Below are 15,632 nucleotides of genomic sequence, written 5' to 3' on the forward strand. Positions count from 1 at the left end.
AGAACGTCTTAAGGCCAGGGTTGCCAACTTTGGGTACCTGGCTGGAGTGAGATTTTGATATCATGGGTTTTTACATTTTACATTACACATATGCGCACAAAATGACTGCTATCGTGTCAGCAGCGGGACCTTAGCATATATACAATATATACAAATACACAATATTGGACACAGACTATAAAGGACACACAGTTTCATTCACTATTGAAAGTCAAACACATGTTTGTTTCCACTGTTTTATTGTGTGCCTGTCGCAATAAGCAATTCATTGACTTATCGTACGATAAATAAAAATGAACTCGATAACTTTCCATTTACATGAGGATGTGACTAGCAGTTTGAAAGGATGTACTTGAATTATTATTATATATTATCATTATGTCAGTGCTCTAAAATGATCTAACGGAGCCAAAAATAATTTCCGGGAAAATGTATCCAACCAAATTAATTATCGTGAGAGGCCTATACATGAAACACACACACAAACACACACTCACACACACACACAAACAAATCTACAGACTTATTCCAAACTGCCAAACATATTAATTAACACACTCTATTTTGGCCTAGTAGAACAATAAGCAGCAGGCTTTTACTTTTTTATCATTTCTACTGGATCTGGATTGTTGGGTAATCTCTGGTAGGGCTAACCCTACAGCGGTGGGGCTCAAGTCAGTATTTGCAATGTGATTACATACACGCTCCCCTTGAGAGCGAAACGCCACGCGTGAGGTCTAGATTATTTCCCTGTCTCAATCCAAATGGAACTGTATGAAATAAAAAGGCACATTTGTCTTGTAGTAAATAAAAAGGGCGACCTGGAGCCAATCCTGCAACTTCCCCACAGGTGAAAGAGTGACATGCTGAAAGCCCAACCCCTATAGGGGGGTCTGGGGGGATTCTCCCCCAGGAGATCTTTTGAAATACTAACATAAAATACACATTCTGGTCCTCTCTTGAGAAGAACAATAAATAAATCTATTACTACACGACATATTTAAAAAAATGAATGCCATTTCAGTTTTGTGTTACTTTGTTCTGAAAGCTGAACCTGCTGCTCCTCACAGAGAGAAGAGGGAAGAGGCTGTGAATGACTTTACATTGTGGATAAGGGAGGATAGCCCCCATTGTTCTGTGTGTCAACATGAAAGACAGCCCACACACCTATCAATCATCAAACCGTGGGCTCTTATTTCATAGAAATCAACACGTAATGTTGTATCGATGTATATAGAGATGTACTACAGCAAAAGTATTCTCCGTCGGGACTTCCTGCAACAACACCACGCCGTTATCTTGATTCTGATTGGCCAGGAGACATTATCAAAGATATTCTATTGAGAGGACGATCACTACGTGACAAAAGTTTCAAAACCGTTTCTAGTCTTCGGTATTCTTGTTTTTGGCGTGAGAATAGTTTGGGCAGCGTGAGGGCGTGAGATTGAGAGTGAAAGCGTGTGTCACACGCCAGATGCGTGAGAGTTGGCAACCCTGCTTAAGGCTACATATTGCATTGAATGTCATTGTATTGCATTAAATGTCATTGTACACTTGTACACACTAGTAACAACAATATGTTTAAATCAGTCTCTGTCCCACTATGACCATGTGACTGTTCTCCATCCTCAGAGGCCAGGATGTAGACAGAGGGAATGTTGAAGAGGCGTGCAACAGTGTTTCATTCTCTCACAGAGCCCGGTTCAGTCCAAACAAACTGCCTGCAGGTGAGTCACTTGTTTCAGGCTGTGGCCGGTTACACACTATACTAAACATTATTCATAGAACATCTACATTTCCCATTAGATGATTCTGATTATCCCACGAAGGCTGGCAGTGTATTGATATCTGGTGACGCTGTGAAGAGAGGGTCTTGGTGTTTTGTGGGATCAAGGAAAGGGCCCTAAAGCTATTTTTTGTCGTGGCCAAACGGCGATACTACAACTTCCGTGTCAGTTTGTGACGTCACATGGCCAACAAACAAACAAAGAGTTTCCCATTGACTTACATTGGGAAAGAGACAACATTTTATTTAGGAACATCTAATTCAATGCCTGAACACTGTTATAGCCCTTATTCAAATAAATTGGACTTAAAAGTTCTAAAACGCTGGCGGTTATGTGGGAACAGAGAGGAATGTGATCAATGTGCATGCTGCTATCAGACACATTCTGGGTTATTCAATACCCAAGGACTGCAACATGTTGTTCCTTTTGAATTACAAATGATTGTGTGTTTGATAATGCAAGCAAGAAAGCAATAGCAAGAAACTGGTCTAAGGCTGAGCGCCCTACCAAACAGCATGGATATTATAAGCTAGGTCTCCCCCGTCCTCAGGTGAGCTGGTGTCGGTGTCTCTGAACGAGGTGGTGCGTCTGCAGTGTCCCGCAGCGTCCCTGCTGTCCCAGCAGCTGTGGGAGCGTCCCAACAGCCGGCTGACCCCAGACCTGTACCTGCTCCTGGGGGACGGCAGCCTGAGCTTTGTGGCCACCCCCGCCACGCTGGGCCCCTACCTCTGCCTGTCCACGGAGAACGGCTACCAGCAGACTGTGGCCATCTACCACGTCAAGCAGGGGAGCGGCCCTGTGGCTCAGACCCCCAGCAGCCACAGCTGGCCCCAGAACCCCCCCATCCCCACCACAGAGGCAGGGGCCCGGCTGCGTCCCTCTGCGGGGCCCGAGGGAACAGAAACAAGTCGAATAGAGACTGAGCCGACACCCACCAGCAGGGACGCTCCGCGGGGGGGGAACGTGTCCCTGTGGGCGGAGGGGCCTAAAGAAACGGAGCTCTGGGACAGGGGCCCCCTGCAGGCGGCGCGGGGCTCCTGCTACCTGAAGGAGCTGGTGGTGGTGTCTGTGCTGCTGGTGCTGAGCCTCAGTCTGCTCATCACCACGCTGCTGTACGTCTTCAGACAGCGCTGCCGGAGCCGGACAGCCCCCCAGACGGGGCCCCCCAGCAGAGACTCCGACAGAAGGACCCCTGTGGAGCAGGAGGGCCTCCAGGGGGGCCAGGTTCTGAGCAAACGCAACGGACAGGGCGGTGGCTTTGCTTGTAACGGGGCCCTCACAGGATCTAACGGACATTTGCCCAACACTCCCATCTGAACAGTGTTACATCAGAGGTGGGGGGGGCGTCGGGTACCAGATCTGTTTGCACAGCCAATGACACGGTACAAATACTGCTGACTCATCCTGATGGTTGGATCTGGGCCAATAGGATGACAGAAACTCTGTGGTACTTCAGACTGTCGCACAGAAAGGTGCTGCTGGCCCTTTACACGTTTTAGGGACCACTCAGTGTTTGATGCAAGGAAAGTGACCACGACGGATACGAATGTTTCTTATGGGCTTATTGCATCTTCAAGAATAAATTCAAAACACACATGAACAGAATATTAGGACATGCTTCTCAGCTGATTTGCTTTGCCAAACACATGTTGGAGCCTGGGTTAGCTCCAGGGAGTCAGTACTGTTTCATCGCTACGTGGTCTATATACTCTTTTTATGTGTCGTGTAGAACAGAGGTCAGGCCTGTAGTGTGTGTGTGTGTGTGTGTGTGTGTGTGTGTGTGTGTGTGTGTGTGTGTGTGTGTGTGTGTGTGTGTGTGTGTGTGTGTGTGTGTGTGTGTGTGTGTGTGTGTGTGTGTGTGTGTGTGTGTCTGTGTCTGTGTCTGTGTCTGTGTCTGTGTCTGTGTCTGTGTCAGCGTCAGCGAGGAGAGTCAAGAAGAGTCGGTCCCTGAAGGCCCCACAGCCTTTTTCTAGAACAAATACAAAAATAAACAAACGTTCCTTTCTCCAACCCTTTTGCTGAAGCCATGAACCCCTCCTTCGCACTTTAGCATCACATTAGACATGGGGTGATTCTATCCAATCTACTCTAGTTTGTAAAAGTTCATTACGGTAAATGACTTCTTACTTACAATACGAAATTCTTCCGTGATGGCAGGGCCAGTAAAAAAATCATTTGAAATATGTTCTCATTTATTCAAATATTGTGTGTAACAAATCTCTTGATTATCGGAACATCTATAATCAAGTGTTCTGGCATACTAAAGCCCAATGACGTGTCCGGAGGTCCAGCGACAGCCAACCTCGCCTTTATGTTCTGAAGCATAAAGGACTTCCATCGGGGAGCCAAGAAACAACATGAAGTCAGAATGCTGAGAAAATAGTCTAAATCATTTGTTCTCAGATTTCCAACATTTATTAGGAAGTGTTTTAATAATGTATTATTTGTTGGCAAACAATTCAAGATCTTTAAGACTCCTTAAGTCCTTCCCATTTCAGACATGTGAAAGCAGATAAACAGAGGGGAAAGACAGCCACTTGCTGTGTTCTTTTGTTGTTCACTGTATGTGTCCTTGTGTCCTGCATCGAGGACACACCTGCAGGACTGTACCACGAGGGACACTTGTGAGACATAGGAATCCTGGCTCTCTAGGCAGGGTACCAGGATGTGAAAACAAATAGTCACCAAACACCCCCCTACTCATCCGACAGGCAGCTGCTGAAAACGGGAGGAAGGAGAAACCTAAGAAGAAATGTGTGATCTGTCCAGCAGTCCTTAAAGAGACTAAGACAACATGAGGAGCAGAGAAGTGCTGCATGTTCAGACTGATCCGTTACAGAGATGTAATCATGTCCCCCGGCCGGAGGACCGGGTGCTGCATAGCTTCACTAAAGGAGGACATGAGGTAACCACTAGACATGATGTGTGGTGTTCAGGAGCACTGCTTCCACATACACATAATGAAGCTGTGTCCACTCAGTGTGCGAGACACTGAGCGACCTTCTCGTGTCCTCAGGTCACCTCCTAACAGGGCTTGGAGGGTTACTCTCAGAATGTAATCTCTTACAATAACCAGTTACACTCTTACAAATGTTATCATTCACCTTATCAGAGTAACAACATATCAAAGTCACCGGATTGATTTCCGTTACTTTGCAAACAAGGTCATATAAATAACGCCTAACTCTATGTAACAATGTAACCTTAGAAAAGAAGAAACCAATATATTTCATATATAAAAATGTAGTAACAGTATTAGTTTACAAATGCTGTTCACGCTTAATACATTCATCAAAAGCATAGACTACTTTACAATTTCCAGAAAACCCAAAATTGTAAATGACTGAATGAGGACTAAAAAGGAGCAATACATAAACAGAGCTTTCTACTGTACGGTGCCACTATACCAGAATATCAAATAACAATACGTTATAGCTAACTAGTTAGCAAGGTGCAGCTTAGTGACTTAGCACATGTCATAGCTCCCATGTTAGCATTAGGATGCTTGTGCAGGAAAAGAATATTCCCCACATTAACCAACTGTATCAGCAGCTTTCAAAGTGAGCTGCACAGGCTTTGGCAGGAGAACAGAACACAGGACACACGTGCAGAAAATGAAATGAACTCAAAACCAGCAACCAAGCAAGTAGTAAATCACAGAGATCAGAGCAGACCAGAAGAATGAAACATAAATCACATGAAATGAATTGACGTATGGTTTTAGTTAAAGAGTTTGCAGTCAAAAAGTCAAACATATTCTGCTGCTTTCCCAAGCCTTTTTACTTTCTCATCTCAATACACATTCATTCACGACTACTCACATCTGATATGTAACTCCTTCAGCCTGTTTGCAGCTGCAGAACCCATTCAACTATTACATTATTTTAAAACATTTTCTTTTGAATATTAAGCTTCTTCACCATTTGATCAAATCATTTCCCTGTTCTGCATCTCTCCTCTGAGTTCAGCTCAGACTCGGTCTCTGCATCTCTCCTCTGAGTTCAGCTCTGACTCGGTCTCTGCATCTCTCCTCTGAGTTCAGCTCTGACTCGGTCTCTGCATCTCTCCTCTGAGTTCAGCTCAGACTCGGTCTCTGCATCTCTCCTCTGAGTTCAGCTCAGACTCGGTCTCTGCATCTCTCCTCTGAGTTCAGCTCAGACTCGGTCTCTGCATCTCTCCTCTGAGTTCAGCTCTGACTCGGTCTCTGCATCTCTCCTCTGAGTTCAGCTCAGACTCGGTCTCTGCATCTCTCCTCTGAGTTCAGCTCTGACTCGGTCTCTGCATCTCTCCTCTGAGTTCAGCTCTGACTCGGTCTCTGCATCTCTCCTCTGAGTTCAGCTCTGACTCGGTCTCTGCATCTCTCCTCTGAGTTCAGCTCTGACTCGGTCTCTGCATCTCTCCTCTGAGTTCAGCTCTGACTCGGTCTCTGCATCTCTCCTCTGAGTTCAGCTCTGACTCGGTCTCTGCATCTCTCCTCTGAGTTCAGCTCTGACTCGGTCTCTGCATCTCTCCTCTGAGTTCAGCTCAGACTCGGTCTCTGCATCTCTCCTCTGAGTTCAGCTCAGACTCGGTCTCTGCATCTCTCCTCTGAGTTCAGCTTCAGTAGAGTTGTTCTTAGTTGTGAAGTTCAAAGTTTCTCTTTTCAAGATGAGAGTATGGATGTGTTAAGGTTCACATGTTCTATGTGAGGTCGGTGGGAGAAGTTGTTCTGTCTCTCCACACTCCCTGCAGTTTAACCACAGAACACCTGCCGGTGTTTTGGCGCCACCTCGTGGACGCGTGATCTCATCTTAATACCAACCAGCTGGGGTATGTAATCAGCACCCTCACATCTTACCATTGGAAGATTCTGGGAAGAATGTTTTGGGGTATTGTCACGTTGGTAATCTGCAGAGGTGGGAGAAGTACTCAGGACTTGTACTTCAGTAAAAGTAGAAGTACTCAGGACTTGTACTTCAGTAAAAGTAGAAGTACTCAGGACTTGTACTTCAGTAAAAGTAGAAGTACTCAGATCTTGTACTTGAGTAAAAGTAGTACTCTGTTACAGTAAAAGTACTGCATTCAAAATGTTCCTCAAGTAAAAGTAGAAAAGTATTCTCATCAAAATATAGTGAAAGTAGCGACAGTAAAAGTAGTCGTTGTGCAGATTGGTCCATTTCAGAATAATAGTAATCATGAGTGTTCTCAGAGCTGGTGAAGGTGCAGCTAGTCTGAAGTACTTTGTAGACTGCAGGGTAGCTGGTGGATTTACTCCAGGTGGAACTAAAGTCTGATTCAACACTGATTCAACAAGTAACCAAAGGTATTAAATACATGTAGTGGAGTAGAAGTACACCATTTACCTCTGAATTGTATTGGAGTAGAAGCACAAAGTAGCACAAAAATGGGAGTACTCTAAATTGTACATGTACATACATGTACAATTTAGAGTACTCCCAGAGGGGTCGGAACACAATGGATTCTATATTGTGCTTCAAGGAAGTAGTGATTGCAGTCTTCTTTGATATTGAAAAGGCATATAATTGGGTTATGAATGTTTTACTGGACAGAAAAATACAAGTAAGAGTAGGTGCAGAATATTCAAGTGTTTATGCTGTGGAGAATGGTACTCCGCAAGGCAGTGTGTGCAGTCCGTTGCTATTCAATATAATGATACATGACATTTTTCCTCAAGTTCATCCAAGTGTGGGGAAATCTTTGTCTGCAGATGATGGGGCTTTGGCAAGAGGCCGCAATGTAGCACATGTTGGAAAGACAATACAAGCTGCAAGAGTTGAAGTGGAGAAATGGACAAATAAATGGGGATTCAAACTGTCAGTAGCTAAGACGCAGGTCATTTGTTTTACAAAACGGCATAACATTGCTCCTATATCGTTAAAATGGTATGAGCAGCCTCTTGAACAGGTTAATACAATAAGATTCCCTGGTGTTTGGTTTGACGGAAAGCTAACATGGAGCAGTCATATAGGAAAGGTTCAAAATAAATGTAAAAAGGTCAACAATGTACTTCGGTGTTTGGCGGGACAGGAGTGGGGAGCGAGTAGGTCATCACTTCTGAATATATATTGGGCACTCGTGAGACCTGTATTCGATGATGGGTGTGTAGCGTTCATGGCAGCAGCAGAATCTAACCTTAAAAAGCTGGATGTCCTACAAGCTCAGGCCCTGAGGATATGCAGTGGAGCTTTTAAAACATCTCCAGTATCAGCAATGCAGGTGGAAATGGGAGACATGCCTTTAAGGATAAGAAGAGTGAAGTTAATGTTGGCATACTGGGTAAACCTTCAGGGGCACAGTGATCGTCATCCTGAGAAAAGTATCTTGAAAGACTGCTGGGAGCACAATGAGTCACATTTAACACGTGTTGGATGGATTGGCGATGTTAAAGCAGCAAGTATAGCTTTGAATCAAATGCAGTATTGCCCCACAGCTCCAATCTCGTCCATTCCACCCTGGTTGTTCCCATTGCCAAGTGCAGACCTCAATATACGAGAGGAGTTCAAGGAAAGAAAGAACTACCAGTATGGATCATAGTCCAGAATCACTTTGCAAGATATCACTCAGACTCAACAATCATATTCACAGATGGCTCCAAAGATCCAGAGACAGGGCGTGCAGGGGCAGCAGCTTATATCCCAGTGAGTAATACACATATAAAGAAAAGGGTTACAGACCATGTGTTAGTATACACCACCGAGTTCAATCAATCAATCAATGTTTATTTATATAGCCCAATATCACAAATGTTACATTTGTCTCAGTGGACTTCACAGTGTGTACAGAATATCAGTATGACAATACGACACCCTCTGTCCTTAGACCCTCTGTCCTGAGACCCTCTGTCCTCAGACCCTCATATCGTACAAGGAGATCTTCCGGAGAAAACCCACAGTTTAAAGGGAAAGATGGGAGAAACCTCGGGGAGAGCAACAGAGGAGGGATCTACACGGACCACTATTGCGGTAAGCATGTTGTAACTTCCGGTTGTTGTCATCTCCGGGTATCCCGTGTGCCTGTTCTGTTGCTGATAGCTTATTAACTGAACTTAATCGATCGTTTTAAAATCACGACAACTGCCTGACGTTGTAATCACACGTTACTACAGCTTAAGCACTCACAACTCTCCTTCTCTTAGCGACTGTAACTCCACAGTTGCCTACACTCTTTTCGGGTTTGCTCACGGTAGCTACTTTAGCTTGATAGCTAGCCATGGCTCTTTCCCCGCCCTCGGGTGCTATTTCCTGCTCTACCTGTCTCATGTTTGGTTACTTCCCGGCCTCCTTTACTGGTACCGATACATGTGTTAAATGTAGCTCCTCTTAGCCATCCCCCGGCAACTCCCGAGCAGCAGGGAGACTGGGTGTTCAGAAGGGGCATAATGCGAAACCCGCAGGTCCCCACCAACCCGCTCACGTATCTAACAGATATTCCCCACTCAGCGAGACACCCGCTGAGAAGCCAACTCTGGTTATTGGTAGCTCTGTTATGAGACACGTGAATTTAGGAGAGGGGTCTGCCTGCAGACCTCCACTCTCAGGACAGTTCCGGTGCAGACCTCCACTCTCAGGACACCTCCACTGTCAGTACAGGAAGTGCACGCTAAGAATTCCAAAATAAAATCACCACTATCAGTACAGTGCCACTTTCCAAACAGGAAATGCACGCAAATACAAAATAAAATCGGATCGTGACACTTAATATATACATATGTATATATCTATATATATATATTGTATTGTAGTTACTATCAGTACAGCCGCAGCGCCACTTTCAGAACAGGAAATGCACGCAAATACAAAATAAAATACTGACACTTATTATATACATAAAGTATATATAGATATATATAAAAATAGGGACACCTTGTATTGTTTACTCTCCGTACAGCACCACTTTCCGAACAGGAAATGCACGCTAATACAACATAAAATAGCACTGACACTTATTATCTATATATCTATATAGATATAGATATATATATATATATATGTATTTATATATATAAATACGACAACTTGTATTTTAGTTACACCCGCTAGACAACAGTGGAAGGTTCGAGAAACAACCGTGTTTGCCGGGTGTACCGCGGCGGAGGTGGAGAGGTTCCAGCTGGGAACCTCCACCCCGCTGCGGGGCCCGTGGGAGGCCCTCCGACAGTGGGTGGCGTTTGCCATTCGATCACTGAGAGGAGAGGAGAAAAATGCAACAAAAATTGTCAAAATCCGTTAATATATGGATGAGTGTGGGGCCCCGCCCAGTAGAAACCGGGTGAAATAACCTACAAAATAATAAAACCGGGGAAAAGTGAAAAAAAGTGTCCGAAAATAGGCACTCGTGAGGCGGGCAGAGTCCCCTGTCAACTCCCGTTACATATCTCCATGGTGTCATTTGAGCGAAAAACTTTTACGAGAACCAGACTGGGGGGGTCAAAAGGGCTTGACCAAGGCCGACCCAAAGTGCACGGTGGTCGGACTCATCACCTCCGTGATGAGTCTCCATTGTGATTTGAAAACTTCCATCAAACGAGTCCTTCGGTGGGCGGGAAAAAACGCGTCAGAATCGTCACTTCCTGTACTGACAGTGGAGGTGTCCTGAGAGTGGAGGTCTGCACCGGAACTGTCCTGAGAGTGGAGGTCTGCAGGCAGTCTCCCATGGAATTTAGAGACCGAAACCTCCACAGTCACATGCATTCCGGGGGCCAGAGCGGGCGACGTTGAGGCGCATCTTAAACTGCTGGCTAAAAATAAACCTAAAAACAGTAGGATTGTTATTCACGTCGGTGGCAGGGTGCGAACTGGAGGGGAGCAGGGGGAGCTATGGCTCCCCTAGTGGTGACATGAGCTCCCCTGGGAACATGGTTTGTGACATTTGGGGGGAGCTCTCTAAAATACTGATATGATGACCAAATAAAAATAAAATAAATTGTTTCAAAGGTGTAAAATAAGTGAAATACAATTATATTTAGAGTTTATGATTCATGAAAAAAGTGTCGCCTGCTTGCACGCTGCCCGCAGCTCCACCCACTACCCACTCACTCGTTTAGTTAGCACTGCATGTTTACCAGGCATTGTTGCTGCTGCTGACATGTCGAAAAGAAAAAAACAACGTACCTTGGGCAATTTCTTTAAAAAGACGGCCAAACAACCTGATCAAGAAGACCAACCGAATGTAGCTGGTGGTAGCACATCCGTTGTGACTGCTGCTACAACAGAACCGAGAGAGGAGGGAGCTAACGTCAGTGCTAGTGCTAACTTGACAGCTAACGTTAACTTGGGGGCTGAAGAGACACAAGAAGACGAGCCGTTGTGTAGTGTGTGTGGCGTCGCGTCTCTCCAGGCAGTGAGAGGGTTGTGTTGTGCTATAGCTGTATTATTAATATTAATATTGTTCATGGTTGGTGCCGCTGGCTGCTCTTATCGCGTGTGTTCGGCTCTGTGTAGGCTACAGCCATAATAGGCTATAGCCCATGTGAAACAATGTAGCCTGTTTTTGAGTCATTTTAAATGTATTTAATTAAACAGTCAAACGTTACATTGGTGGTTCGTGGATTATTTATTATCAAGTTGATTGAAGTTTGCGTAGCCCATACATGCTCGGGAAATCTGGTGACATGAACATGATCCATCAGGACGTTTCATGTAAATGTAGACCTGTGGCACCACCCCGTGTGCAACAGATTTTCTCTTTATAATAGGCCTATGTCTGTGCTGTTGCTATTAATGCACGGATCAGCATTTACCCCCCCCCCCCCCCGGCAAAAAAAAAACAAAAATCCCGGCTCCCCCGGAGACCGTGGTATAGTTCGCACACTGGTCGGTGGTAATGATGTTCGTTTACGCCAGGGGTCGGCAACAGGCGATCCGGACTCAGACGCCGACCTATACGGACCCGGAGCTATAATCAATACATTAATAGGGGATTTTTCGGCTCCTCCCGCTTTTTTAACGCTGATTTGGGTGACTTGTGTAATTCGTGGAGAACTGAAGAGTTTTCGTTTGGGGGGGGGGGGGGGGGTCCGTCCGTCCGTCCGTCCGTCAGTCAACTTCTCACTTCAAAAAAGAAGAAGAAATCTAGACCGCAAAAATAATTAAACAAGCGAGTACCTGTTTTTCCTGGCCAAGGACAGGTTCCTTGAACACAACACGAGCGTAACGTGGTATATGTCTCGTCTGAAAGGAGTGCTGAGCACCGGAACGCCGCTCCAGCCCTTAAAATATTGCAATACCCATAAGGAGCCATATACATGCCGCAGTGTTTGCGTGGCTGTGTCTTTAGTTGTAAGCACAGTGGCGATCTGTTGTTATTAGCATCTGGTTAGCTAGCTATGCTAACGAATTTAAAGCGCTTTTCTACAACCAGGTGGAAGAGAGCTATCTCCTGAGAGGCTCAAATAGCCTCAGCTCAGTGAGGTTAAGGCACACCTTGATATGATCAATAGAGTTATTAATGAGACTAAATGAAAAACAGGTATAAAATACTATGACAGTAACAAAAAAGTTGTTAAAAATAACAAGAATAGAGTTTAAAATGGGAGTGATTTGTAAAATATCCAAAAAAAAAAATGCTTACAGTTCTGTTTTATATGGGTGTTGAGAGATGTATCCATAGATCTCTTAATGTTGCTCTCAAAGTGCACCAGATTGATGCTTTTAACTTCAATATTTTTAAAAGAAAAATCTTCCCGGGGGAGCATGCCCCCGGACCCCCCTAGAGGAGGTTAGGTCCCCCCCCACTTAAATCATGTTCACATGGATAGGATACTAAATACATTTGCACACATCTTGTGTCCATATCTTTCTGTGTTGGTGGTCATGCCACACCGTGCACATGCATGCATGCGCGAGTCATGGTGAGATATCTGGAATAAGAGGTTGCTTTTTCTTTGCACAGCATGCAAGAAAGGCCAAATTAATGGGCTGTGATTTTAGTTTTTTTAAGCAGAGGTTGAGTTCAATAATTTGTACGACCCTCGGAGGATGTTGTACAAATTGAAAGAAAAAGGCTCTTTGAAACCTGATGTTCTTATATGATTCTGTTTTCCTCAAGGTTGTGTCTTCCTGGTCGAATGTACTTATTGTAAGTCGCTTTGGATAAAAGCGTCAGCTAAATGCAATGTAATGTAATGTAAAAAAAGGTTCCCCACCCCTGCTGTAAATAATAATAAAAACCCTTGATTTTTAACTTAACATCTCTGTCTCCTATTGATCAGAGCATATTGGTAATAATGAGTCTACACTCAAGGAAGGCTGCGGGGCCTGACGGCCTCAGCCCCAGTCTGCTGAAAGGATGTGCTACTCAGCTGTGTGCAGTTTTTCGGCACATTTTCAACCTGAGCCTGGACATGATGGCCGTCCCTGCCCTGTGGAAGACAACATGCCTTGTTCCTGTGCCGAAGAAGATACATCCACGCACACACAGTGACTACAGACCGGTGGCTTTGACATCACATGCCATGAAGTCGCTGGAGAGGCTGGTCCTTAAACACCTCCGTACAGTGGTCGCACCATCACTAGACCCCCTGCAGTTTGCATATCAGCCTCGTATTGGAGTGGAGGACGCCATCATCTTCCTGCTGCACAGGGTACACACACACCTTGAGAAGGCAGGCAGCACTGTGAGAGTAATGTTTTTTGACTTTTCCAGTGCTTTCAATACCATCAGACCTGCCCTGCTCAGCAGGAAGCTACTGGACATGCAGGAAGATGCTCCACTGGTGAGCTGGATAACCAACTATCTCACAGCTCGGCCACAGTACGTGAAGCTACAGAATAACAACTCTGACATTATATTGAGCAGCCCGGCGCTCCTCAGGGCACGGTCCTCTCTCCCTTCCTGTTCACAGTCTATACATCAGACTTCAGACGCTGCTCACAGTCCTGCCATCTGCAGAAGTTCTCAGATGACTCTGTCATTGTGGGCTGTGTCATCGGAGACCAGGAAGCTGAGGACAGGAGTGTGGTGGACAGCGATGTGGAGCGGTGCGGTCAGAACCATCTGCAGGTCAACGTCACAAGAACCAAGGAGCTAGTGGTTGACTTCAGGAAGCGGAGTACCGCCCCAAGCCCAGTTACCATCGTGGGCATGGATGTGGACATTGTGGACAGCTACAAGTTCCTGGGTGTCCACAGACAATACACTGGACTGGAGTAAAAACACTGACGCCCTATATAAGAAAGGCCAGAGTCGCCTGTATTTCCTCAGGAGACTCAGGTCCTTTAACGTCTGCAGCACTATGTTGCAGATGTTTTATGACTCGGTGGTCTCCAGTGTGATCTTCTTTGCTGTGGTGTGTTGGGGCAGCGGGGTGAAGACAGCTGATGCCAACAGACTCAACAAGCTCATCAGGAGAGCAGGCTCTGTCCTGGGAGTGGATCAGGAGTCGTTGGCAGTGGTGTCGGAGGGGAGAATGCTGAGGAAACTCCTCGGCATTCTGGACAACGGGTCTCACCCCCTGCATGCCACACTGGTTTCCTACCAGAGCACTTTCAGCCACAGACTGAGACCACCGAAGACCACCACACAGCGCCACAGGAGGTCTTTCCTCCCAGTGGCCATCAAACTCTTTAACTCTTCACCCCTAAGTAAAGGGCACTGAGAACTTCCACACAAACACTATGTGCAATATATCTATATAATTAACATCCTCGCAATTACACTCACAGCTATATATAACTATGTGCAATATTATATTATATTATTATTAGTATTATTATTAATAATGCTATGATAATGTGCAATTACGTAACTGCCACTACGTTTTAATGTTTGCACTACTAACTACTGAAAACTACTGAATACTGCTAATAATGATTGCATTGATTGTGTGACCATCTATGTTTCTATGTTTCATGTTTCATGTTGTCGGTGGATGTTTGATTGCTCTTTTTCTGCTGTGTTTATTGTGTTTGTTGTATTTTGTTACTGTTACTCTGGCACAACAATTTCCTTCGGGATGAATAAAGTCTTATCTTATCTTATTATAAAGAATAGCAGTTAATTGAAGCATTATAGCACAGGCCTTTGTCAGATGGTATATTATTACGCTGTTTTTTTTTCTGCTTCTAATAGTTCTCTCTTTTGTCACCATACCTGTGTTTGCATCCCTGTAACCAATGAGCACCTGCATGTGTGTGAGAATGGCCCTGACACCATGTCAGCCCAAAAGCTATTTTATTTATTTTCTCTATTTTATTTGTAAATGCAGCCCGAGAGGAACATTACACATATCCACAGTATTTAATGTTAATTGACAATAAATAGTTGTTTTTGAATTGTACTTTATTTGATTGGCAGTCAGTTGTTGATTACATGCAGACGTTGATAAAGCTACAGGCTACTTCAATATATATCACACTAATTCATGAAGCAAGTTAGACATTTTGATGTTCCGGACCTTTGCATGGGGACATTTTCTCTAACTGGACCTCGTTGAATTTTAGTTGAAGACCCCTGGTTTACGCCAATCAGAATGCACAAAACTTAATGTGGAGTCGGTGTGTAGTTATGCTAAAACAATGTCGGACACCGTAATCTTCTCTGGTCCCCTCCCCAATCTGATCAATGATGACATGTATAGCCGCATGTCATCATTTCAGCGCTGGTTGTCTTGGTGGTGCCCAGCAAACAATGTGGGCTTCGTAAATAATTGGACAGCCTTCTGGGGAAAACCTGGTCTGATTAAGAGAGACGGCATTCATCCTACTTTGGAAGGTGCAGATCTCATTTCGGCAAACATTTCAGGGCTTTGTGGACGTAATCCATGACAAACTGGAGTTGAGACCAGGAGGCAGAGTCGCAGTCTTACACGCTTCTCTGCGCTCTCTCCTAGGCAGTCACCCATAGGAA

The 15,632-nt window shown here is 44.9% G+C and overlaps 1 protein-coding gene across 3 annotated transcripts in view; it reads left to right on the forward strand.

Annotated features, from left to right (window-relative positions):
- sema4ab (sema domain, immunoglobulin domain (Ig), transmembrane domain (TM) and short cytoplasmic domain, (semaphorin) 4Ab) overlaps positions 1-15,376 on the forward strand; it is an 82,463-nt gene extending 67,087 nt beyond the window's left edge. For 2 of the 3 annotated variants that reach the window (XR_011644112.1, XR_011644111.1), the window contains exons 14-17: positions 1,633-1,727; positions 2,338-4,692; positions 8,607-8,749; positions 12,997-15,376. Coding sequence is in view for 1 of the 3 variants with exons in the window: in XM_034095138.2 (XP_033951029.1) it covers positions 1,633-1,727; positions 2,338-3,104 (862 nt within the window). In the remaining 2 variants the exon portion in view is untranslated. Of the gene's footprint in view, positions 1-1,632; positions 1,728-2,337; positions 6,359-8,606; positions 8,750-12,996 lie in introns of those variants that run through there. The other variant, XM_034095138.2, reaches the window with a different exon arrangement.
- The last annotated feature ends 256 nt before the right edge of the window (positions 15,377-15,632 follow it).

The sequence above is a fragment of the Pseudochaenichthys georgianus genome, chromosome 11, assembly GCF_902827115.2.
Source record: "Pseudochaenichthys georgianus chromosome 11, fPseGeo1.2, whole genome shotgun sequence".
Taxonomy (NCBI): Eukaryota; Metazoa; Chordata; class Actinopteri; order Perciformes; family Channichthyidae; genus Pseudochaenichthys; species Pseudochaenichthys georgianus.